Source organism: Chelmon rostratus, chromosome 19, assembly GCF_017976325.1.
Source record: "Chelmon rostratus isolate fCheRos1 chromosome 19, fCheRos1.pri, whole genome shotgun sequence".
Lineage (NCBI taxonomy): Eukaryota > Metazoa > Chordata > Actinopteri > Chaetodontiformes > Chaetodontidae > Chelmon > Chelmon rostratus.
The window spans coordinates 14,137,707-14,163,805 of NC_055676.1; the positions used below are offsets into that span (position 1 = coordinate 14,137,707).

General features: G+C 40.8%; 1 protein-coding gene across 1 annotated transcript; it reads right to left on the reverse strand.

The window, feature by feature from the left end:
* Positions 1–194: 194 nt before the first annotated feature.
* Positions 195–25,556, reverse strand: ass1 (argininosuccinate synthase 1). The gene is made up of 15 exons (XM_041960310.1): positions 25,453–25,556; positions 24,003–24,121; positions 23,226–23,294; positions 22,560–22,748; positions 20,163–20,219; positions 19,976–20,050; positions 19,146–19,216; positions 19,006–19,036; positions 13,841–13,931; positions 10,689–10,773; positions 9,816–9,880; positions 6,712–6,843; positions 4,338–4,494; positions 1,301–1,366; positions 195–1,170 (listed from the first exon to the last, which is right to left on the reverse strand). Exons 2-15 carry the CDS (start codon positions 24,102–24,104, stop codon positions 1,122–1,124), a joined length of 1,239 nt encoding a protein of 412 aa, XP_041816244.1. The 5' UTR covers positions 24,105–24,121; positions 25,453–25,556; the 3' UTR covers positions 195–1,121.
* Between the last annotated feature and the right edge of the window lie 543 nt (positions 25,557–26,099).

Sequence of the window (26,099 nt, forward strand, 5' to 3'; positions counted from 1 at the left end):
GTACCCAGCACTTGAATGCAGGACTGACATCTTTCAGTGGTGGGGATCGGGGAAAAGTACGCACAGAAGCAGCTGCTGTGTCCTACAGACTGATGGATAATGTAGTATGGAGCAAAGTGAAGCGTACAGAGGACAGGGAAATCACTTCAACACCCAACAACACACAAACAAACACATCTTCAAACACATTAAATTCCAGAGCGCATTTTAATATGCAAATATCTCCTCATATTGATAAGTGATATGAATTTAGGGACAACTTGCAAGTCACAGAAAAAAGGTAAAAATGAATGATAGAATTAACTCTGCCTTTAAAATCCTTCTTCTTTCCTCTGTTCTCTAACCCTGAAGACCCCATGCAGAGTAGGGAAATATACATGCGTGGCCAATTGGTTTTCCTTCCATCTGACTTGTGCCATTTGTGCTCAGAAATGGCCTCATTACTTCTGCTCTAGTGGTTATCAGCGAGCCACCATGTTGACTTTTGCCTGTGCTAAACCCATGCACGGCTACCACTTCATCTACATATCGTAAATATGATACAGTGTCCTCGCTGCCCTGAAGTCTTCACGGGGAAGTGACTGTACAGCCCCAAGAGTTAAACAGGCAGGCATTAATAAATAGGCTGTCCGCCAAAGACATGAACAATTAATCATTAACACATTAAAATTGACAGGGGATGATTTGTATCACCATAATGTTTGCATGGAAACTGATGACAAATGTGCATTATTTTCTGTAATGAATTAAGAACAGAGGAAGAAAAAACACAATTCACTCGATCGTATTTCTGAAACAAAGAACACCTACTTTTAATATTCGTGTGCTGGTACTAACCTACTGATGCCAAGAATTAGACAAATTCGGGAAATACAAACATGTATTACTAAAATGCTAATCCACTATATATTTAACGATCATCTTTACACCTGATTCAAAACACTTTTCAATCATGATGTCATGAAACACAATTATACAGTCTTAGAGTCTAGTGTTATTTCTAGTGTTTCAGATGCACTGATGCTAATTTAACCAACAGTACACAATAGAGGCACAAAGTCTAAACCTACTACTGCTTAAGACACCCTGGAGAGAAGAAGCTGCTTACAGGACTGTAGCAGTTACTCCTTGGTGCTGGAGAAACCCTGCAAACGGTGGTGTTCCCTTAACCTGTGGAGGGAAACAAGAAGGAAAAAGAATAAGATTGAAAGTCTAGGTATGTGGGCTACGCATGTGGATCAAGCCTCTTTTAACCGACAATTCTGTTTCGTACAGCTACTGGTACTCAATGTGTACTAACCTGACAGCATTAATCCTGATGAATCCTGAGGCATCACACGGGTCGTAGTCTCCCTGCACATCCATGCTGGAGTGAAAAGAAGTCAAGAAAGAGGCAGGTGAGACACATTTCTAGGTTTGAGCTTGGAGGAGAACATAGCTCAAGAAAAACCAAGAACAGAAAGAAAAGATACAGGATATTCTGGTAACAAAATGATTGAGATGTCTGGTATCATTGCAGTAAACATAAGAGACATGGAGCCTCATCAACTACTGGGATAACTGGATCATTGATAGTTTGTCCTTCTGAAATAATGTTCCAATCGATTTTCCTCTGAATGCTCCTCTTTAGCATTGTTTGTCCTGAATAACGGAGAATCAATATCGCAGAATGAAAACATGCACATGTTCACAAGCACACAAAAGGCGCACATAATCCATTTTAAAACAATCCCATCATATCAGCTCTGAGCTAAGTGTCGAGATGATTTTGTAATCTGATGTTTTCCAGTTTATCCACTACTTCTAAAAAGCGGAGAGTCTATAACTTGTGCCACTGTGTGTTCGGTGTTGTTCAAGCTGCTAGTTGTAAAGTCATCTCATCTTAGTGTGTGTGAGTGTCTCACAAAGAGTGTCCGTGTGCTGTGTAATTACAGCAGTTTCTACCTGCAGTGCTTAATACACTCCCTCACTGAGTCCTCTCCTCCCCTCAACACCCCCAACTCCCAGTGTACAGCTTGCACTCATTCTTCAAAAGCACTTAGCAAAAGAGGAAATTGCCAACAAATGATAGGATAAACACTATAAAAAGAAAGACAGACAACTAAATCATCAACTCTCAATACAAGGCTCCCTACCCGGCACCTGAACACTATTATGAGTGAGTGGCTTAAAAGAATATGGCACTCTGTGTGTGTGTGTGTGTGTGTGTGTGTGTGTGTGTGTGTGTGTGTGTGTGTGTGTGTGTGTGTGTGTGTGTGCAAGCATGTGATATTTTGTGTATTCCTTTAAGAAACCCTGCAGTCTAATTGAGAGTGGAGCCAGCGGACAGCGATGAGGGTGACATTTCTGTCTCAGATGGGTGCGGTGACGGGCTGTATTACCACTGTGTTAATGACGCCGTTTACTGTTGCCCGTGGAGAGCCAACAGGATGTCAGTGGGGGGTTTCATGCATAATCTGGTCTGTGTGTGTATGTGGCAGGTCATCATGTTGTGGCAAATAAGTGTGTGTGTGTGTGTGAGAGAGAGTCTGTTGCTTTCAGGTGTATAGCCGTAAGGTAGATGAAGAAGTTTTGATAATCCACAATAATCCCTTTATCAAAAATAAAGAATATCTAACATTAGATTATACCACTTATACTATGGCCACTTACCACGTACCCAAATATACTCATATGTCCAATCACTACATATTTTGTGACAGAACAATTACTGCAGCAATACAGCCTGACTGACACATCAGCGAGTCAGATATTATCTGCCAATTTTGGTGTGTCAGATATATTGATATTAGCATATGCTGGCAGGTATTAGTTGAAAATTGCAGTGCAGCCAACTGCAGCAATAAATCTTACAAACCCTGCATTTTTATGCACATTTGTTTTTTTGAACATGTCCTGCCTATATTAGACAATGGACAGCTGTCAGGAAATGAGGGTAGAGGAATGACATGATCAGTGTCAATTCATAATTCTTAATTGATTGTATTGAATGTATTTGTGGTTTAATTTATAATTTATGTGTGTGTGTGTGTATATATATAGATGTTCTAAGTTAAATTTCTTAAATTAACTTTCTTATTAAAAAATGCACTGTATGTCAATAAACTGTTGAAATCCTTGCCAAAAATGTCTTGTTTTTCCGTGAAAGCAAATTGAAACTTCATTATTCTTGAATATTAACATTGGTACCGACCTGAAGTAACTCCAGTTTGCAATATACTTGCCTACTTTTGAATAAAAGTTATTTTACCATCCATTTTGTGACTGGTTTGTGATTGTTTTTGATTGGGCCATTTGTGATGTGCTCCCTTATGAGGAACCACTGGTCCCATCTGTCTGTCGCCTCGAGGTCTTTGTGATGCTGCAACACAACACCTCTGTCAACCCAGCTAAGAAATGTGTCTCTGCAAGGTTGGATGTTGAACTCAGAGCACAAGTCTTCATCAGTGAGTTTCTTAGCCACTGACTGGTTGAAAGATCCACGAGTCATAATCTATCTCGAGAGTGACTCAGCAGTTAGTTATTAAATGTTTTACTAAAAACAAAATAGTCACAAAAACTCAGACAAAGTAACCAACTAATACAATATGGGTTAAAAGGTCTGAATGAATGCACGGTCTGAGTACAGTATAATGCCTATTATCTCTCTTGCTCACACAGCACAAAATACACTGTTCACTCAGCGTATTGATTTTGTTTTGCTGGCTTTTTCGCTTGCCAAAATAGTTCAAGGAATTGAATGGCTGACTGTGTGAGACATGTTTTCTTGCCTCCCTCTTTCTGACCTGCTTAACTTAGCATGACACCCATACACTACCCTCCTAAAAGCCCAGTGAAATCACGTCTCTCCTCTGGCTGAAAACGCCATTAGCTCTCTGACTCTAGGGTACAACTGGAGTGTGTGTGACTGAAGTGGAGATGAAGAGGCATATGGAGGGGTTTTACTTTGGTCAGTGCTGAGCCTGCCCAGAGGGCATCAGGGGTGAGCCTCCTGAACAAACCCACTGTTGCCACAGCTAAGAGGCCATGGGGGTGCAGTATGAGGAGCTGGGGTCGTTGCCCTCCGGGAACCGAGTTTGACACTTCTCTGATGTCTTTGTGAGGCAGGGTCAGCTTAGTATGTTGATGCAGACGTCATAAGAGAACATGGGCAAGCTGACCTAACAACAGGCTGACTGGTGAGCATGTGGAATAGCTGCACTGTGTCCAGAGCAGCCAAACACAGCTGTCAAGTCAGAACAAGCACACACTTTGATTCACTGACATATGGCTGCTTTTATAAGCAAATCCACACAAAAACAAATAAATTCAAACACTTTCATTCTACCCTTGCTTACCTCACCAACTCCTCATTGTAAAGGGACTTGGGTGACTCTCGTCCCAAGATGTAGACCTGACCCTTGAAGACAGACAGCTGTACTTTGCCCTCCACATTCTCTTGGGATTTGTTCAAGCAGTGTCGGACAAAATCACACTCTGGACTGTACCAGAAACCTGAAGAGAGCAAGGAAACAGCAACATATTAATATTTACAAAAAGTATGGCTGTAAAGGTTTCTTTAAAAACAATTGTTGTTAATTGTATCTTATTAACACAGAGACAAAACCCCTTCAAGTGCTCTGACTGAGTGCTACTAGTTTTGTTGACACTTGTATTTATATTTATTTACATTTATCATTAGAATTTATTGTAAAAATAGATGGACAAGTGGAGAAGGCGGCCCTCCCTTGCAAATCGTCCATTAGTAGCAGGGTCTGTGGGGGGGTGTGTGATGTCCACAGTTCCTTCTTTTATGAGCTGAAACTCTTTCTGTGCTTTGGCTTCATTTCTCTTCCAGGTGAAGTTCATACACCCCTTTCTTTTGTCCCATTTCGCTGACCTGGCTCGTCAGTCTCTGAGACAGATGGGCGAGAGATGTTTCTGTATATGTTCAGAGGTCAGGCACGCCCCACTCAGCAGGGGTCCTCCTCTCATCAGAGGCTGACCTCCACCTCATCGTCTGTCCATGTTCAAAGACACAATCCTTCTCTGCTTTCATTCCCTTTGAATTGGCACGAGGTATCGGACATGACAATTGCACAAAGGCCCCAGAGTCAAATAGAAATGTATTCAATCTTCATGTTAGTTCTGTTTACATGTCACTGTGAATGTCTCTGTATGGTGGTTATCTGGTGAGATGTCAGAAACTATTCATTTTCATTATTGATGAATCATTTCATTTAATTAAAAAAAAAACCCACCTTAATCTGAGTGTAACGTTTTGAAATTGCTTATCTAACATAATCAACAATTCAAAATTTACAATGATGTCGAACTGGAAAAAGCCAGCAAATATCTGCATTCAAGATGTTGCAAATGTTTGTGCTTTTACTTGATAAGTGACATATAGCATTAATTAGTTCTAAAAATTCATGTTGACTAATTTTCTTTAATCAACTAAGCAATTAATTGACCACCAATACAAATGTTAATGTTGTATACTTTCCACTTGTAAAATGCTTGCCGTGTTGGTGCTGCACTACCCTTAATTGCTGCAAATGCTCTCATGAAATTTTTTTGGGGGGTAAATAGTGACGTATTAATGCAAAACAGATGCAGGACAGGTGCATTGTTAACATAAGCTCCACAGCCAGCTGTCTGCTATCTATCTGCAGAGTTATTAATGATTTAAATCCACAATGGGTTTAATCTCTGCCCCGCTTCTGAAGGTAGCACTTTTGTGTGTGTGTGGGTGTGTGTATGTATGTGTTTGTTTCCTGTCTCTGGAGGGTATAACTGAAGTGGCCTTGTAGTCAGTCTCTAATGGCACTGATCCTATTATGTGGATGAAGGTGCAGGGGACTGGTGGCTGAGCAGAAGGGATGATTAAGACACCTGAGCCAAGAAAATCTCACGCACGCACACACACACACACACATACATACGCGCACACACACACACACACACACACACACTTACAAACACACTGAATGCATAGGTACACATTTAGCACGTTCACTTCTCTTATATAAACTCCGAAGGGATATTGATCTTTCTGCCTATAGCATGACTGATACTAGATTCTTGAGGCCCATAGTTACACTGATTATTGCGAGTTTAAAAAAAACCCCAAAAAGATATATTCCTTTGTTTTAAAATTGTCAAAATTCTGATATTTATACACTGAGCTGAACATTTCCCAGTTGAAAACTGTACTTCTTAGTGCTGTTTGGTGGATTAACTATGTAGTGCTGACGTTGTTTCTGAATTACCTGAATACTGTGTTCTGTGCCGCAATTTATCGTCACTTTATTTTCGATGCGGATATATTTGCAATAATATCAGCCAGACTGATATGCCTGACTGATCATTCAAGCTGTACTAGAGACACAAACAGCCACCAGTACCCAGAAAAACACCCATACAATTTTCTAAATGCTTTAATTTGAGATGGTGTGAAGGACAATATGGTATAATTCAACAATCAAGAAAATCTGACATTTTCATGGACAGTAACTCTGGATTTGTCATCATATAAAAGATTCTAATGTGTAATGCCAATTCTTGGTGTATCTAAGTACCCTTACCTGTCCAGATATCAAGATATAGCCTAATTGGCTTTAAAATTTCATGACTAAGCGATATGCCTTGGAATAAAAAAGAGTAACAGACAATACATAAAACAGAATGAGTGAAACCATCTAATTAAGATTATGTGTTTTGGGGACTTACCATTGTAGACCAGTTCAGAAAACTTGATACCCAGTCCCTGTTTGATCCGACGTACCTCTTTGTCCATGGTAAAAGTCTCAATGTCTAAATGGGCTTTCAATAGAATTGTGCCTCCTGGGGTTTCATATATTCCTGACAAACATAGAAAAATAATATTTGCACAAAACACAGAGTAGTTGTTTTATTTAAACATGAATTAACATACTGGTAAGGAGATGCATTCATTCAACAAAACCTGGTATTTTGATAATTCTATATAGTCTACCACCTTTGAAATTGTTTCAAAAATACTGAGATTGTATGCATAATTTTCTCCAATACATCCCTTAATTTCATCACAACCAGCAGCATCGTCATCATTATCTGTGGCCCTTCATAGGAGCGTAGCCTACATGCTCTGAACTACCTAAAGCAAAACAGCTCTGTTAGTCATCAGCTGTCTGACAGACAGGCCTTCATGGTGCTCACAAAACATGGATGAGCCTGTCCTGGGTAAATGACAGGGTAGGAGGCCCCTGCCAGCCTGGAGCCTGGACCAGGCCTCTGCCTACCCTGCAATTTACCCCCTCTGGACAGGGAGGGAGGGGTGAAAAGAGAAAAGATGAGGTAGATGACAGGAGAAATGAAGCTGTCACTCAAATGTCAGCTAAAACAAAAGAAGGGATGGGAAAATGCTACCAGACAGATTTCACAACAGAAATTGGAGCTTTATCAATGACATCCATTTTTGATAGGGCTGAAATTTTCAAAAACTGGATGACTGTTTCCCCATCGAATACATGGTTCCTTATATCAGGCATGTCCAAACTATTCCATAAAGGGCCGTGTGGCTGCAGGTTTTCGTTCCAACCAAGGAGGAGCACACCAGGCCAGCCAATCAACATCAAGGGATCACTGAGTTATCAGCTGAAGACTGAGCTCAGCTAATTAAGCTGGTGTGCTCCTCCTTGGTTGGAACGAAAACCTGCAGCCACACGGCCCTTTATGGAATAGTTTGGACATGCCTGCTTATATCATCTGTCACTTTGAATGACAATCACTCTTCTTTGATTCAAGCTATGCTGCCAAGCTGCTAAACAGATACTTTAGTATAGCCAACAACAGGCTGCCAATTTGCATTGTGTTCTCCTGACTCTGAAACTCTTTTCTGAGATTTAACAGATGAATGCCATTTAATCTCTTTCAATCTGGTGAACTGCTCAAATCTGTACAACCCCAAATACTCCTGCATCTACCCTGATCTGAAAATGGAGAAGCACTCACTTTGTGCTGGCGGCCAAAAACAGAGCTTAGCAGTGCTGCTAATTGTCTAAAGCCTCAAAAGGTTGCCACCTGAGCTAGAACGGCTTGTGGCTTTTCGGTGATCCAGGGCCACAGAGGGCACGTAGGGACATTTCCGCTGGCTCTATCAGATAAATAAGTTAAAACTGCCCTCGAACACAACTTGGTTTAAGTGCTCCAAGAGAGAGCTAGCTTAGCAAACAATGAAATGCTATCTACCTAAGCTTCAACAATGGCAGTTTAGTTAAGCTTAGAGACAACACCCCCAGTGGTTTTTGAGGTTTTAATCTATATGGTTACTGCAGGTATGCTAACCATGTTGCAGGCCTGAAGGGGTTCAGGTCAGGAATTATTTCTTCCTGAGCTGATCCCCTCTAACCCTTTGGGCAATTTGTAAATAAACAGGCAACACATGTAAATAAAAGCAGATTAATATCTTCAGATGGATAGAAAATCACACATGGTATATTTTAATGTGAAACAGTTTGCCATTTAGTGTTTGAACATTTCTGTAGAAATAAGTTCTATAAAAGGAAAACTGCTAAAAATAAACAAGTAAATACATTACATTTTCTTTTTGGAGTTTTTCCACAATATTTATTTTTTTTTGGTACCACTGTCTTGCAGTTTAATGGCTACAAGGACCGGACACAAGGCAGCTTGTTCATCATGAAAAGATAAAGCCATTTCCAGCTGCTTTTGAAAGGTGCACCTTAACTATTGCCATCACCGGTGCACAGGTCAGGGGCCTAACAGCACTGTGACAGGTGGGAAATGTTAGTCTGGCACACAGGCTGTTGGATGTTTTGTAGCACAGTGACAACATTCTTGACAAACCATTTCAATCCCCTCCGCCTCCCTGACCCCACACAAATAAATATGACCCAACACAAATAGGTATGACATGTCCCCATTCAATCCCTCCCATCATCTATTGTGCTAACGCGGCTGCCATTCCAGAAGAGACCAACATGTACACATCATGGTAGTTATTCAACCACTTGGACACCCTGTGCTCCACCTCTTCCTATTGCTTCAGTGGAGGAAAAAGCTTTGATCTTTTGTTCAGCCGAGGGGAGAGAAAAGTGGGCTTCCCATTTTCCAATTTCTACCTGCCAAGTTGCGCCACATCCACAGTCTGTTGGTCAGTCAATTTGCCAATCATAGCACATAGTGTCGTGGGGGAAAAAGGACAGTGTGTGTCTGTGTGTGTGGCATACAAGGCCAGGACAGCTCACCGCCCTTGCATATTAGCTACGGTAACACATGCAGACCTAACAAAGGAGCTTTTCCAGTTGCCTGTTGATACCAAACATAAAGAGACAAAAACATCCCTATACGACTACATGTGCATATATGTGATAGACTGTGTATTTGATTGTATCCATTGAAGCATGTGCACCGCTATCTTGTTCACAGTGTGTGTGTGTTTTCTGTATGTGTGTGCATGCATAAGTGAATGGAAGTAACTTCAGTGTCTATGATTCCAGGTGAACCAGAGTAAAAGATTTCCTTTGAGGGGAGCGTGTTTGCCATCCAGCCCACTTTTATGGAAGTGGAATAGCAAGTGTGACACTTAAAGCATTCATGTAAAATAACTGAAAATTGCATGAAAGCTCTGCATATTGAAAGGGAAGCTTTTGGATGTAAAATTAAAATACTGAGACGTATTTCAGAGTAAGTGCAAATATGTCAATCTCACTGCATTTACAGTGTATATCACTGTTGGTGTAAGGGAGGAAGCTTGTTAGGCTAATTTGGCACAAATAGAAAAATGTCAAAGCCAAGACAGGTGGAAATAAGCAGAACTTTAAATTCCTTACCTCGGGACTTCATCCCAATGAAACGGTTCTCTACAATGTCAATCCGACCCACACCATGCTTTCCACTAAGAGAAAGACAAGGACAGCCAGACACGCACTCATATATTAATTCAATTTTAAATTAGATTAGCCCACATAATTCTTAATGACTGAACTGTCCTGTTAATCATCTTTTAATAAACATTACAATATTAAAAGTTCATATTAATAAAGAGCAAATGACATATAACATACTAGCACAATTCACAACTTGGAAAGAATATTTGTCACAATATTTCACCTCATGTCTGCATTACTGGTAAAGTCAGTATTAGAAGTAGCCGTGGCATCCTCTACAAACAGTACATTTCATTCTTTGTCTCCTCTCACTGAATTTTTTTTAAATAACAATTCTGAAAAATCAATTTTATTTCCCCTGACAATGGAAATTAATTCAATGCCAGTAATTCAGAACAATAAATGTTACAAACTAGTTTGTGACGCAGGCCATAAAGAAGCAGCACTAACTTAGACACAGTAGAGCCCCATAAAACTCAGAATTCAGAACTGCTCAAAGCGGCCGAGGAAACAGATTATTCTTTGGCATCAGTTGACTCAGCTTCAGTATTTTCATTTTTTTCGGACAGTTGGAAAGCAGTGAGGGAGACAGAGTGGAGGAGAAACAGGAGGGAAAGCAGTGATGGGATTCGATCCTAGGCCTGCAGCTACAGACACACATCATTCCAGAGGTGGTGAACTTAACCACTGCTCTGAATACTAGTCTGATAGAGAGGTTTCCTTGCACTGCATATTCAACAAATCAAACATAAAAGGTAAAAGTGCTTTTCAATAAACGTTTATAGATAATAGGATAAGATACAGAAAACTGCTTACCCAACCTCATTGAGGTATGAAAAGATATCCAGTGGTGAGTCCTTGGACTTGCCTTCCTTCACATTGGTCACCTTGACGGGCACTCCTAAAGGGGAAAAAATGTTGATTTCCTCAGTGAAATCACACAAATATATAAATAACATAAAAATAAACATTACTGTTCAATAATTTTCAATCTTTCATGTACATGACTTACTCATGACCTAGCTAGTACTGTCAAATAGTGTTAAAGTAAAGCATTGTCACAATCTAAAACACATATGTTTGAAATTCAAAAAGTTTCATGATGCTGTTTCTGGTTTTGCCTGAATGGTAACGCAAAACAACGGTCTGACATTACCTGCCAGACTGGTCTTTGTGCTTCAAAACGGTAAAAGTGATTGTCATTGAGATCAGAGAATCAACAGATAGCCCACAAAGAAAAAAATGTACCTCTCCACAGCTCAGTTAATCAAGAGGTTGGGAATGTATCTTTTCAAAAACTATTGGAAAATTTTATTTCAACTGACTAAATTGTCAAAACAGCATTGAGTTGATAAAATCTGCTGACAAGTGTTGATTATCTCAGTCACTGAAATCAATAGTAGTCAGCTAAAAGTGAAAACCATCACAAAAGGAGGTGGTGAGAAGGGCTAATAAATTCAAAGGCCCCACTCATTTGAAAGCTGTGAAATCGTGGGCAGGCCTTTATCTAATTCAATTACTCACGCAGCTTTGTTACCCAAACTCTCTTTAGCACTGAGATATTTTGTGCAACTGAGTGTTTGGGTTCATGCGCATGTGCAGGAGACAAAACCACTTGCAGAATCATCACCCATCCTCCTATTACTATATCTCTAACACACACACACACACACACACATGCATGCAAAAAAAAGACACCCACGTCCACTACACACACTTCCTTTCCAAAGCCACTTAAACCAAGTACACATCAATCACTGTCATGGACCTGCTTATTCATGGGCCTCAATGAGAAACACGAGGCGAGGAAACAAACATGACATATGGGTGTGGGTCCATGTGTGTTGAGAAGAGACTATAACCATTTTAAGACTAAACAAAGAGAGGAAATGAGACAAAACCTGCTGATATTTACTCTCCATCCATCCAGCGTTCAGTCTTACACATACTTTCGCATGCTTGCAGTTGTCAAATAGCTTTGAAGAGAAGAGCAGCACTTCTGGTCGCCTTTCAGCCAAAGTTTACAAAGGCCTGACAGGAATGACACGTGAAGAACTTGACAAATTTTTTTAGACAAGGGCTTTGTTGATGGCCCATTCTCATATCGCGGGAATAGTGGTGGCTCCCATGGAAGAAGAAAAAGTACCTCCTGGTGCAGGAGAGGGCAGTATGGATGATGCATTTCTAAAACTGCGCCCCCTCCCAGATACCTAATAATTAGATTAAAAGTTCAAATAAATTAAGTGTCTGAACGTGGGAGTGAAGGGGCTGGCCTTTCGTCCCTGTGCTCTCTTTTTTACTCGCTCTCTCCATCATGCGGGCTCTATCATTCACTGAGGGGTCTTTTTCTGTCCGTGATCCCTTTCTTCAGTTTTTCGCAGCCTAACAGTGCAGACAATGGGAGCGCAGACACAGTTGTAGGAAAAATTACTGCTTTACATTTTTCCTCTCTGTCTCTTTTTCCTCTCCACTTCTTTGGCATGAAAGGAGGGAGGGATGATTTTTTTTCTTAAAAAAGGGAGAGGAATGGGGAATGGAGTGTTTGACGGGGGAAAAGGTTCCTGTCGTTAAATATTCTTTTTTAATCAGTGAGAAAACTTTGGTGAGAAAGGCAGGGATGAAAAGGTGGGAGGGGGAATGAAATGAAACATTCTTGTGCTGATCTTGTGCTCAGAGGGAGGAGTAGGCTTGGGCCTTTGTGTGGACAACTAAAACAGCTTTTGTCATAGGGTGCTCAATAAAGGAACAGGGAATATGTGTGAAAACAGAGCGCTGGCCTGCAAAGAACCCGCGAACCCAGACTAGGCTTTACTACTGCATCACTGTTTTACAAAAGCACATCTCATCTCCAGGTGAATTGACACCAACCTACTTGTTTCATAGTTAAACATTTTCTTTGGTAAACTAGTTAAAGTGAGATCTGAACACCATTGCAATACAATTCATGACTACTGATCACACATATTCCCACCACATCATGCCAACCTTCTGAACTTCCCTTCAATCATTATAGCTCTTAAAGCTGCCCATCAAGTCCAAGTGATCAGAGGAGCTAGTGTCTCTCAGCCTATTGATGTTGCTCTGCAGCCTCCACAAGTGACCAGGGATGAAGGGACATCTGTGGCATTTGCCCCAGGCTTGGATGTTTCTTGCCATTTTGTCTTTGCACAAACATGTGACACTTTCCACTATGCAGCCCAGTCCTCGCGGCAATATATCTAATGAGCGTTTCTCTGGCCCCTCGGGGCTTTGTGTATTAGCTGGACTTAATGCTTCCGGCCTGTGTGTGTGCCCCCAGGCCAAACGTGGCAGCTTTGGACCAAGTAATGCTGTGAGGGGTTAAGGATAAGTCTGGGTGGTCAGGAATGGTGATAAAGTGCAACCGGGTCAGCATGAGAGCTGTAGCCCTGCAGCGATAACCATCAATGTTAAGTAACATGAAGAGAGGTGGAGTGGAGAAGACATTATCTCTTACTGATGCATTATAGAAGTTCAGAATGGATATCATTTAATAACTAAAACTTCTTTTCGAGTGTGTGCATGATATACAACATCAAATTGGTTTTGATGGGTGAGTTCAGAAACAAAGTCTGGCCAAGTCCTGCCATTTTCAAATGAATGAGCACATTTTGTTTGAATTTAATTTGCACTAAAATCTGACAAAATTCAAGTTCAAATGTAAGACCAATTATAAGCCAGATGTTTCCATTTGAATTAAAATATATTTAGTTTGAAAAAAAAGAAAACAAAACTGAAAGTGTATTGATTGATTTAAATAAAGTAATTAATTGTATGTCATGCACACACATAAGGGAAGTGAAAAATGACAAATTTGATTGAATTTTCATTAAATTAAATAAATAGTTTTAGTTTTAGAATAATGACAGGAAAGAATAAAAGAAAGAAAGAAAAAAGCAGACCAACAAGAGAAGAAGAATCAACAGGTGACACATGTCGCAAGCACAAACCATTTCTGAAGCTTATCTCTAGGACATCAGGAATGCTGGGAGAATCTTCTGGGTTCTTGGTCATCAGGTACAGGTCAGCTGGAGCATGGCTCTGAAAAAACACAAAAACACACACTCACTCTCTCTGCATCACACACTTTATTCCCTTTGAAGAATACCCAGGACCTTCTGAGACCTCATCAAAGAACAGTACCTCAGATGTGGAGACTATTGTGCGACGCGATAACGGAGAACTCGAGACAAGGAGGGGAGAAGAAAAGAGAGGATGATGCGTGAAAAAGGAGAAACCTGAAAACACTATCAGAAGTTGAATGAAAACAAAAAAAAATCAATGTTCCATTTTTCTCCTCTATTTGGTTTCATTTTCCCTGCATGGCCCTTCACCACAGGGGAAGGTGGGAAAAGTGGGATGCAGCAAGGAGGAGAGTGGGAAAGGGCAAAAGAAATAAATGACTCGTATCCGCAAGAATAGTGAACACTTGACAAGTCAAAACTCACCTGATACTATGAGAGAACCTATTTGAGCAACACTATGTCCTCAATAATATTCGGCCTTTCTGTAAAAATCTCAGATCTGCCAACTCTATCATGTGTCTGTGGTTCTTCCCAACCTGCCTTCACCTCTAATCTTCCAGTTTTCCAGTTTTGATTTTCTGAGTGACATTTGCCTTCGATTTTATTTTCAAATGAAGAAGTTGCCAAATGGGCATCACACAACAAAGTCTGCACCCTAAATCGACAAAACTTGTCCCAGGTGACAGACATTTGTCGTTTTTCCAGTTGGTGGGAGCCGGGAGTGATTTCAGCAAGTTACGGTACGGACCTAAAAGAGCGTGGCGGCCTGACGTGTCTGCCCAGCGATGTGGCCCTCCAACAATTACACAGCATTAGGACAAGACGATGGCCAATGTCTCCTGAGCTGAGGCAAATTGCAGGGGGACTATGCAAAATAACTACTGGGTGCATTTAAATGGAAAGCTTTACCAGACACTAAATCATCATACAATAACTAATCGGCATCTGCTCGTCGCCTGTCAGTGAGGAGAAAACGAGCAGCGCAATCACTTTCTTTCCTTTTAACTAAACACCAAAATTGACTGGGAAGGCGCCCGTCTTCCTCTCCTTTATTTTCTGCCTCAGTGCCCTGAAAGATGCCAAATGAGAGCGAACAGGAGAAGGGTGAAATGACTACCCTAAAAAGCCTTTTGATGCATATTCTTTGAGGGGGGAAAGATGGACTGAATTTTAAATATCAGAGAATGTGGAAGTCTATGGTTCCTGTTGGTGTTATATGCTGGCTGTAAATGAATGGCTGTCTTTTCAACCTTCAAATAAAACACAGTACAGCACACAAGAAAAAGAAAAAAAGAACTGAGTACTTAAATGTACTTTGGCTTTGAGAAAGTCCTCATATGACAACAATTTCCACCTGATCAATTAAAAACATGTTTTTAAAATTCATACAAAGTCATGCCTCCGTCTGAGAGTAATGTTTGAAAACTCATGCACTCTAACAATGAGAGCTCAACCCTAATAGGCTATTGGATACAAAGAAAAAAGGAAAAATAAGGGGAATAGGCTTGTTTCCAGTGAGCCAGAGATCAATGCATTTCAATTCAAACCCCCTGCAGGTGGACCTGTCCCAAAGCCACGGCCCTGAAAGAGAGGAAAAGGTAGAGACAGAGAAGGCGGGGGGCAGGGGGTATTGGTGGGAAATGGGGCATGAAGCACACCATCATGTAGCACAGAGCAGCTCCTTTGGCAGTCTTTGCTTCTGCCATATTGTTGTGCAAAACGTGGCCCATACAGCAAAGAAGAAGGCTGACGCATGAACTTAAAGCAAGTAAATTTCTATCTTTCCACATATTAGTTGCCTCATTGGTTTTCAATCGAAGCCAACAGAGCCAAAAGAGGCAGAGGTGGCAGGAGGGAGAGGGGGAGGAAGGGAGGAGAGAGTTGAGAGGGAGATAGAAGAGAAGAGGATGGTAAAAACATTTTTGGCGCAATGGGTTGGAAATGACGCTTAAATCACCACGTTTCAAGTCTGTCCTTCTCTTTAAAATGCAAACATGGCAAATTGAGACAAAAATAAAACAATATACGTATGATGTGCTGGTGAGATGTTTAGATTCTTAACACCCAGGATGTTTTGGTTAATGTTAGGGCTCCAGCTGAATTTAATGAGGACATCATGCACTTCTACATGGAGGCAGAGCTACAGTAATGCCAAGCTGGACACAAGGAGCACTTGCTTACTACAGGCCAGACCAATCAGACCTGGGGGCAGCAAAGGCACATGACAAACGCTGACCTCTTTGCTTCAAAGCACACATTCACATGCATACATACACCTACAAGCCCACTTCCTTTCCCTACAGGCAGTCCTCTGTCCATCTATCTTTCCAGCCAGCCATGCGACCAGCAGAAAACAAGTTTTCATTTCCTCTAGGTGAGCAGGGCCTTGGCGTTACGCTCCTTTACCCCTGGTCAACACGAGCAGTGGCCCAACAGCTCCCTGATCAAAGAGAGGAGTGGGCCCGGGGAAGCTCAATGACACAGGCTATAATTAAGACTGAAGTGATGTTTTAATGACTCAGGACGAGTGTCAGGCTGCCTCGGGCTGGGCCCTGACTGCTCATGTGTGGAGGGACAGAGACAGAGGAAGGAGATCATGAGGAGTCTGCAGGGTATTGAGACATCTAACAATTGGAATATTGCTAATCAAATTTGAGGAATACCACAATACAAGAAATGTTGAATACTAGACAATAATACAAAGATGACCTGTAAATGCCAGCTACAGGTGGCTGATATGCTTAAAATCTTGATGACAGTTAATACAATTTTAAATTACAATTCTGGTATATATAACATAATATAAAATATCCAGATGGGGATGTTGTTTACAGCTAATCCTGTGAATCAGCCTTTTGCAACATTGCCTACAACGGTTACAAAAAAGCAGATATTGAATGGATAGCGTTTAGAATCTTTAACATCTTTCAGTGAAAAGTTGACAGTGTTCACTCTCATATTGCCTAACCCTGATACCAGAAAAATGAGAATCTAATGTGGGAGCATGATTTATTCAACTTAACGGCAACCACTCAAAGCAGTCATCAGGTTCATACTAATACTACTAAATATGACTGGATAAATATGATAAAAGACTACTGAAGTTGTCCTGGGCGCATGTCTTCACATAGGTAAACAGTGGCAGATGGAGGTGAGTAAATAAAAAAGTCATTGTGCTACAGGCAGGATGGTTTAGGGTTATCAGGAAGGATACAGTGTTAATCATAGAGTAACCTGAACTCTGCTGACTCTTATCTACAGGAGAACATATGAGCGACCATTTGGACATTTCCTAATCTGACTATGTTGAGCAGAGAGGGGTCTTTGTACCATAGGTGGGGGGCATTGAGGGGTTTGAATAGTTGAGGTCCGCCCTGAGCCTTTAGGGCTGTAACTGGAGGAGAGAGAGAGGCTGATACAGAGAAGAGATACTTAGACCCCTTTCAGATGACCTTCTAGGTCGATCAGAATCTGTCATGTTGGGTGAGAAATTCACTTTGCTGCTATGCTGGTTGTTTTTAGAGTTCAGTTTATATTTGTATTAATTTCCTGCTCTAAATAGCATTCATGTTCAACCTCAAATGCACTTAAACATTTTGATGATGTTGTTGTGTACCTGATCCTAATTAATAAATATGGTTAGGAAAAGTCAAATTGCCAGAGGGGCCAGGGGTTGTGTCTGCTGGAAATTACTCTATTAGATCTCGTTCAAAGTTCAAATGATCATTTTGTGTCCTGGGTAATGTATTCAAATCCTTTTACCACTCTGGACCCCTGCACCATAAATATTTCATTTTATTTAATGCCATTAATCGATGCAGTATTGGAGTAAATGGTCCAACACAAACCCCCTGAATGAAATCAGTTGCACAATACTGTCATCGTGCATCGCTATGCTATTGAGCCGGTTAGTCTCATTCTTTTCAAAACATTTCTCCACAGGCCGACCACTAAAGAGGCAGCGGAGGGGTGGGAAAGGGACAGAGAAAGAGTGAGAGAGATAGAGGTCTGTGAGTTACAGTGGGCCTGCCCCTGCATCTCCACTCCAGCAGCGCGGGACCCCCTCGCCTCCCTGTGACACCCCGTCCATTGGGGACTCATCTGTCTGGCGCGCTGTCTTTGTACTTTACTGTTACTGGTGACATTTTGGTGTCACGGTGTCACGATGAAATGGCTCCCCTCCCACGTTGCAGCCCGCGGCGGCGCAACTAGTGGAACAATGAGGTCCCGAGGAGTTGGGGCTGGAACTCAGGAGGCCCCAGCTGGGCGCAACGCCCTAACCCTTCCCCCTCCCCGGCTCCCATGAAATCGGGAATTAGTCGAAGCGTTGCTGACGACAAGTCAGTGTCTGTGTGTCCCAGGCTCTTCCCAGGGCCTGGCGAGGACCCGGGGTGAGGAGAGACACAGACACAGACACAGCAACCAAGAGATGGGAGCTTGGGGGGTCACAGGGGGCAACCTGTATGTACTGCCTTGACCTCTGACCTCAACAGAGATCAAACTCTGTCTCATCCATGGCACTGTGGGAGAGTGTTGTGATTATTTCTGGAGGGGCTTGCATCGGTCAGCCTTACTGTCATGTTATTTTTACAGTCACTCCAAAGAGATGATGCATTTCAACTGTTCAAAAAGATATGTAATATTTCGCCTGTTGTGCACCTTGTGTGTGCATGAGAGGAGGACGAGGGAGATTATTTACTGTACTCAATTTTAAAATCCACTTTGTCTCTCGCTGTTCTATTTGTTTTGGCACTAGATTACATTGTGATTAATTAGAGGTAAAAAACACCACCAGCAGTAAGTTGAAGATGACAATCCAGACTGTCCAGCTGTTTATGTAGAGTTGCAAGACATTTGATTTAAAACAGTCCTGGTGTACAGTGGTGTCAGTGATTAAGATTATATGTTAGTAAGTAACTTTTTTGGTGTTTAATCAGTGCTTAATCATAACTGTTCAGTGTACATGCAAAGGACTGTCTTTCGTTACTGTAAATGTGTCAGCTTCACTAAGTAGTATCATCACACCAGCCTCAGTACTGATACATTTTTAATGTAAGCACATAACACTCCAAACTGTGAACTGGTTTTACCTTAGGGTTCTCCAGGATTCCAGACTCATAGCTGTAAAGAAAGAAAATTCAGAAAATTAAGGTCAATTTAATTTTGACTGAAAAAATAAGGTTTAAACAGGACCTAAATGTTGTAGGTGTATCGCACCAGTCCTACCCACCTTATATGCATGAGGTTGGCATCCATGCTCCAGGGTGCCCGAGGAGTGACAGGTACAGGGATGCCATGTTTCTACAGTTTGAAAGAGAAAGCTATGTTACATAATGTTTGCTTGTAATTTAACTGCACCTGAAGGTTAGAGTATAGACTTAAATCAGAGAGTACTTGTATGTCCGCAAAGTTTTGAGCACAAAGAACCAAATAAACTGTTGCTGTTGGTTTTTGGCATGCTGTGTAACCAAAATACATCTGTTTCCCCACAACACTTTTGTCGTTAAGAGTTTGCAGTGAATGGAACAAAAACAATCAACAAAGAATGATATTTCTGGTCCGTTCAAATGAAAAGCCAACAGTTTAAGGTTGTGTGATTTCTCAAGTTCTCCATAAACCAGCAAGAGAGTGATGTTGACTTAAACACCATGACCACCCTCTAGTGGGGAAAACTGGTATAACCCAGCATCTAATGCAAACATATCAACAAACAGCCAAAAATTGTGTGTGGCCGAAGTAAAGCAAATCTAAGAATGACTAACTCAAATATAAAAATGAGTGTGAAATTAAATTGTAGGTAGAGAGTAGGGATGAGATAATAAATTATATTGTATTATTCATTATAGGAATGTAAATTGAATAAGCATGGTGAGGGGAATTTATTTTTGTTCAAAAACTGTTGAGATTCTGTTAACACATAGGAATAAGACAATTCTTTATTGATCCCAAGGTGTGGGGATGGTGGGAAAGTCAAATATCAAACAAATATTTTCACGCTAAAATTTCAAACATATAAGTGGATTTTTGTGTTTTTTCACATTAACAGGCTGATGGAGTTACCTCAGCATATTTCATCAGGTCTGTTCTCCCCCGGAAGCGGTTGTAGAACTCAGGGATCCTCCATGGTGCAATGATCTAGACAGCACAAACAGAGAGTCAGCCCTGCAGCAGCAGCATCATGTCAACAGATGCTGTGTCAAACAGTGCAAATCATAACCTCCATACATCCGTCAAGCAGCAAAATTACCTGAACCTCAGGGTAGAGGGCATAGCATGTGAGCTCAAAACGTATCTGGTCATTGCCCTGAAAAACGAAAACACAATGCTTCAGCTATATGTACCACGTGTGAGGTGTGTCGAGGTTTAAAATCAACAGCAGTAATTGAAATCATACACAATACGGCTGCAACTGGCAGTAATTTTCATTACTGATTAATCCTTGGATTATTGCCTTAATTAATCAAACAACTTTTCGATCTGTAAAGCGTCTGACAACAGTGAAAATTGCCTGTTGCTATTTCTTAGAGGCCAAAATGATATATTCAGATACCTAGTTCTGTCTAACCAACAGACTAACTAACTAACTAACTAACCAACGATATTCAATTTACTATAACAGAAGACAAAGAAAAACTGAAAAAAATAATTAAAAAAATCATATTTGAGAAGCAACAATCAGTAAAATTTGTCTTTTTGGTCCAAAAAAATCCACTCATGGTCCATGAAGTAGTTGCATATTACTTTTCTGTTAATCAGTTAATCAATTACTGGCCCAACAAATTCTCATTGGCTGAGCAGTGATGCAGAGCTGCACTGACCACAAACAGATATATTAAAAAAAAAAAAAAGATAAAAAATTACTTGAAGTTTCTATTGTTACTTTATGATATGGTATCTGTCTCCATCTTCAGGCAAAACATGGACACTGCATCTCAGCTGATAACTATCAATTTAATCCATTTGAAGGGGAGATAATATTATTCCTGGCAGTTAAGACCATGTTGAATAGAAAGATGTTTCAGCATCATGTAAGTGTGTTTACCTTTACTTTAAATTATCATTTTTCAGACATTACAACTACCACTGTTGTTATCGTCACGAAATGAAGGCACGCTTTGGTCTGTTTCCTCCTCTCAACAGTGACTTGTTGCTGCAAGTTTCCAGCACAAAGACACGAGTTGGATTTGAACAGAAATTAGAAGAACCATCAGAAAACATGTAGGCATTGATAAAAGGAACTGATAAGAATAGAGACATAAAATTACAAAGGATGTAAGAATTTGGAACTGGTTCTCAACTGAAAGTCGTTCTCAGTTCTAATTTCGGGCTCTGTCTACTGCAAAAACAGCCTTCTTCTCTCACTGAATAAGTAACAATAAACACAGAGATTTGTTATTGACACAGTAGCTGAAGTTACTCAAAAGCAGCCATCTGACAGCTGCTCACCCTTTACAGCTCGTGATTTCTTAGACTTTTGTGTGTAAAATCAATAAGATTAGATACAAAATTACTTACTCATCTCCAGCTACCTCTGCAAAAACTGGTCGTACAACATTCATATATGAGTCCCAGCTGGTCTCAGTTCTTATACATTTTAAGACTCTTTTGAGACACTCTTGAGACATTGTCTGAACTGGTTTTAGCTTAAAAATCAGTCTCCTGGACCTCCTTCTCGCTAAACATCTCGGGCTCTGCATGCTGCTGAATAATGTTGATTTAATCACTTACTACTAGCACTATCCCCACTGTTTAAGTGGCTGTGGCTAAACCTCCAGTTAAGAAACAACCCTGATTCAGGATGAATAACTAACAACCAGTCTGTAACTTTCCATTATTCCCTTTTGAAAAAAATGTGTCCCAGCAACTTTTAGAAAACATTTAATTAACAATTAATACTAATCTTTCTGAGCCTTTTCAGTCTGCTTTCACATCCTCCACCAGTAATTCCAATGAAACTGCACTTACTAAAGTGGTAAACGACATTTTGGTTACTATTGATTCAAACACCTCTGCACTTCTACTACTGGATCTCAGTGCGTACTTTGATTTCAATTTGGCATTTCTTGCATGGCTTTAGGATGGTTAAAATTATGGCACTTTTCTTATCACTGCTCCTTCGTACCAATCCTAAAAACATTTAGCAGGTCTCCAACATGCAAAAACACATCTGCATTTTTCTTTGAACTGCAGTGACTCATTTAATTTGACTGAAAATTCAGTGGAAAAAAGAGCAGGCAATTGAGATGATAAAATCTGTTTCCGACTAGTGAGAAATATCGATTTCCTTTCAATGAATAGATGACTAAAAAGAAGAAAAGGCTGTAGGAGATATATATTTCTGACTTACAACTGTTGTTTGATCAAAAAAGTTAATGTTCAACCCTGCAAACATGTGGCCTTGACCATCGACAATGACCTTGTTAACTTGTTTGTGTTTGGAAAAGACTGGCTGGGATGTCCTAGCCCATTGCATGCAACCACATTGTCACATTGTCCTAAGTGCTGTGTAATTCCCCTAACTTGTTCTGCTCTTTTCTGTCTGGGCTCCGGAGTAAAGGCAAAATAAAACAAATAATTTTTAACTGAAGATTATTGGATATTCTCCTTACTCAGAGTGTGGTCTTTTGTCCTGTGTCAGGTTTACCTTTCCTGTGGCACCATGGGAGACAAAATGGGCACCCTCCCTACGTGCAATCTCCACCTGCCGGCGGGCGATGCAGGGCCGTGCTATTGCAGTGCCCAGCAAGTATCGGTCCTCATAGATGGCATTGGCCTGAACTGCGGGCCAGATGAAGTTCTCCACAAAGTCTGCACGCAGGTCTTCGATGAAAACCTAAACGGTAATGGAGGCCAGGACACAGAACAGAGCTTTCATGAAGTCTTTGATTCAGTTAATCTCTGAGACATTTTCATGTGGAAAATTTTAATGAATATCACTCAAAATTGAGAATAAACCAGCTCCTGATTTTCTGTTGTCACAGCATGCCATGTCGTTCAAGAGGCTGGAAAATTACTTTTGGTCAGACACTTTAAAAGCACTTTGTTATTGCTGTGTCCAGGAGCTTTGCGCTCTGGCATCTGAGATTTGACAGTCAGCTGATAAAGAGTACTATATTCATGTATATTAATATGCACATTCATGCACACTGTATGATAGTATTATATGGAAAAAATACATAACAGCAAAATCTGAAACCATCTGCTCTGTGAAATTAATCTTTCCATTTTTGGAAAAATGCTGGCTAGGAACATGCAATGCAATTACTGATAATGTCTTCAAAGCAACAGTATAATACTTTCTATCTCTTACCTTCTTTGCACCAAGGCTTTCTGCCTTTTTCTGGGCAGCTTCGAAATCTTCATCTTGCCCAATGTTAGCCTAGAAAAACATACATTTAATTGCAAAAATACAAATTTTGATGCAAAAATACAAATTTTCATTGATATTTGCAAGTTAAACACAAACTGTGCAGCTACTTTAGTTTAGAGCTTCTGTAGAATAACATGCAAGCCCTGCATGTATAAACATGCAGATGCATGACTGTGCAAGTATTAATTCTGACAATCCATCTTCTTGAAATTTCGATCACATCTGAGGAGGAGATATAATAACCTTATCACAGTGAATACCAAGCAAGAACACCATGATAAGGAAATACTTTTTTATTTGCTTCCCCACAGAACCAAAGCAAAAAAGATTTGGAGGGCCGCACCTTGTGTGCAGCAGTAGTGAACTATAGACCATCACCCACCCCCCACATCAAAGAACAAGAATGAAAAGTTCGACAACAAGAAAGACTGCCTACTGTGCAGTTCTAAACTGCCACAGGGCAAAAAGTTAATCCAGTCAGCTTTGTGCTGGCATTATGAGGACAATTCCAGTGGTTGGGAGTTAACCAGTAAGGTAGCTCTGACAGGACTTTTGGCACAGCCACTGAAAAACTCCTACTTGCCTGTCGAACAAACTGTCTCAGCTGTCTGCTAACAGCAAATTGTAAAACTTGAGAGATACACCACATGCAAAAGCAGCTGGCTGCAAACACAAACTAAGACACCTGTTGCACACACATTGGTCTCTAAATCTTACCAAGTACGTGATTACATCATAGCCCTGTTCCTTTAGCCAAACCAGAATGCATGATGTGTCCAGTCCACCGCTGTAGGCCAGAACCACTGTACCTTTAGACATGATGTGGGCCGTTCAAGCTGTGGAGTGGCAGCAGAGAGGAGATAGGATGGAGGCATTAATATCAGTCAAAGCCAAGCTGGGGAAGCCGGTTTTTGCACTTAATTCATCTTTAAAGCAGCACAGCCAGGACATGGCCTGCGGCAGCAGATGATCAGTTAATCAAGAGAAAATTAGATCAACAATCTTTATTTAATTTTTAGATTTGCCTCTTTAATACAGACTGTTGAACAGAGAAAACAAACAATTTGACAATGTCACCTTGGGCTCTGGGAACTTGTGATGGGCATTTTTCAATCTTCTGAGACATTCAGAGACTAAAAGATGAGACGACTGGAAGACTGTTTAATCATCAATCATGGAGTAAATGATCATTAGTTGCAGCTCTAGTCCTGGGGCTGAGGTACTGTTAGGTGCTCTATCAGAATGATTTGAAATGATAAACAGTGAGGTTAGCTGCACATTTTGAAGGAGTGTCCCACTTGACAGAAAAGGACATCCGTTGTATTCAAATTGGAAATACAGGTTTCATCAGCAACGGCTTGAAGAGGAGGATGATGAAATCTTCACAGGTCGTTTCCTCCATTCCTGGAGCGATATGTTGAGTCCAAGGTGAAAAAAATACTATACTTAAATTATAATTTTCGGTATGTGTAAATTGTAAGCTAAACTGGCACACCTTTTTAAAATCATGATTCATGAGCATTCAAATCACACCCGCAGCACAATTGTGTTATGTCACTAATGTGATGGTAAATACATTAGTGACATAACACAAAGTAAAGTATAAAATATATATATAAAGTAAAGTGAAACTGAAGTAAACTTTAATTAAGCATGCTAATAGTGTTACAACTTGAAAATAATTATACTTTTCATAAGTGCACTTTTTTACTAGTAAAAGTATTTGTAATTTAGCACACATTTTAAAAGTGCAATTTACAATAAAGTATACCTTTTACACAAAATAATGAACAGTTTTAACGGTTGTGCACGCGCACAGCAACTCTGATGAGTTTATTTCAAACCATCAACGGTCATCTACCCTCCTGTCTGTGCTGCACCTGGAGCCTGACAAGTTTCCTGGCTAACAGTGGGAACAAGATGTACACTAACCGGAGAAGTTGAACACACACACTGTTATCTTCTTTTTCCGGGGTAGCTAGCAACACTTTTTGCGGGATTTACGTGTATTTTGCCACAGCAGCCAACTGACAGCACAGGCGACAAACCCTCCAACCCTCCAAACCCTCCAATTACATACCCTCCAACGAACATCGAGTCGGTCGCCGTGATTTACAGATAAAATCTTTAATTGACACATGAAAACATGGAGGTGAGTTATACTTACGAAATAGTAGGTTTGGTGAGATACACGCACGTTATCTAAGAGTGTTGTGACTGCCTGTCGGTTGGCGAGCAGCGGAAGGAGGAGGGCAACTGGCTCTCTTTTATCGCCACCACCGAAGAAAAAAAACACAAAACCCCTGGCTCTGACTGGTCCAGCCCCCAGTGCGTCATCCGCGACGCTCACATCGCGCGCAAGTGTACCACTGTTCTCATAATTTCATTCATTGTCATACCAGAATCGATCGATTGACTGATTGGTTTTGGTTACGGATTACCAGACGCAGAAAAGAACACGCTGTTCTTGGCACCATAGTTATAGTGCCGACTATAAGATATGATAAGATAAGATCAACTTTATTCATGTCCAGGTGGGGAAAGTTCGTGTTAAAGGCAGCATCAATGAAAATAGCAATAGCGACGGCAAGGTAGCTTCTGCTGCTCTGAGCTCCATTGGCAGCAGTACAACCTTTTTGAAATCACGCCAACGTAAGTGCGAGGTGGCACGGAATGATGAAATATGCTCTTGAGTTGCATTACGAAAACTGCACGACGCAACGTGTCTCCAGCCTCTAAGTGGCGGAGGACGTGTTAATATATACGTATATAAAAAGTACCCCTGCTGAAAATGGTTTCTGTAACTGATATAGT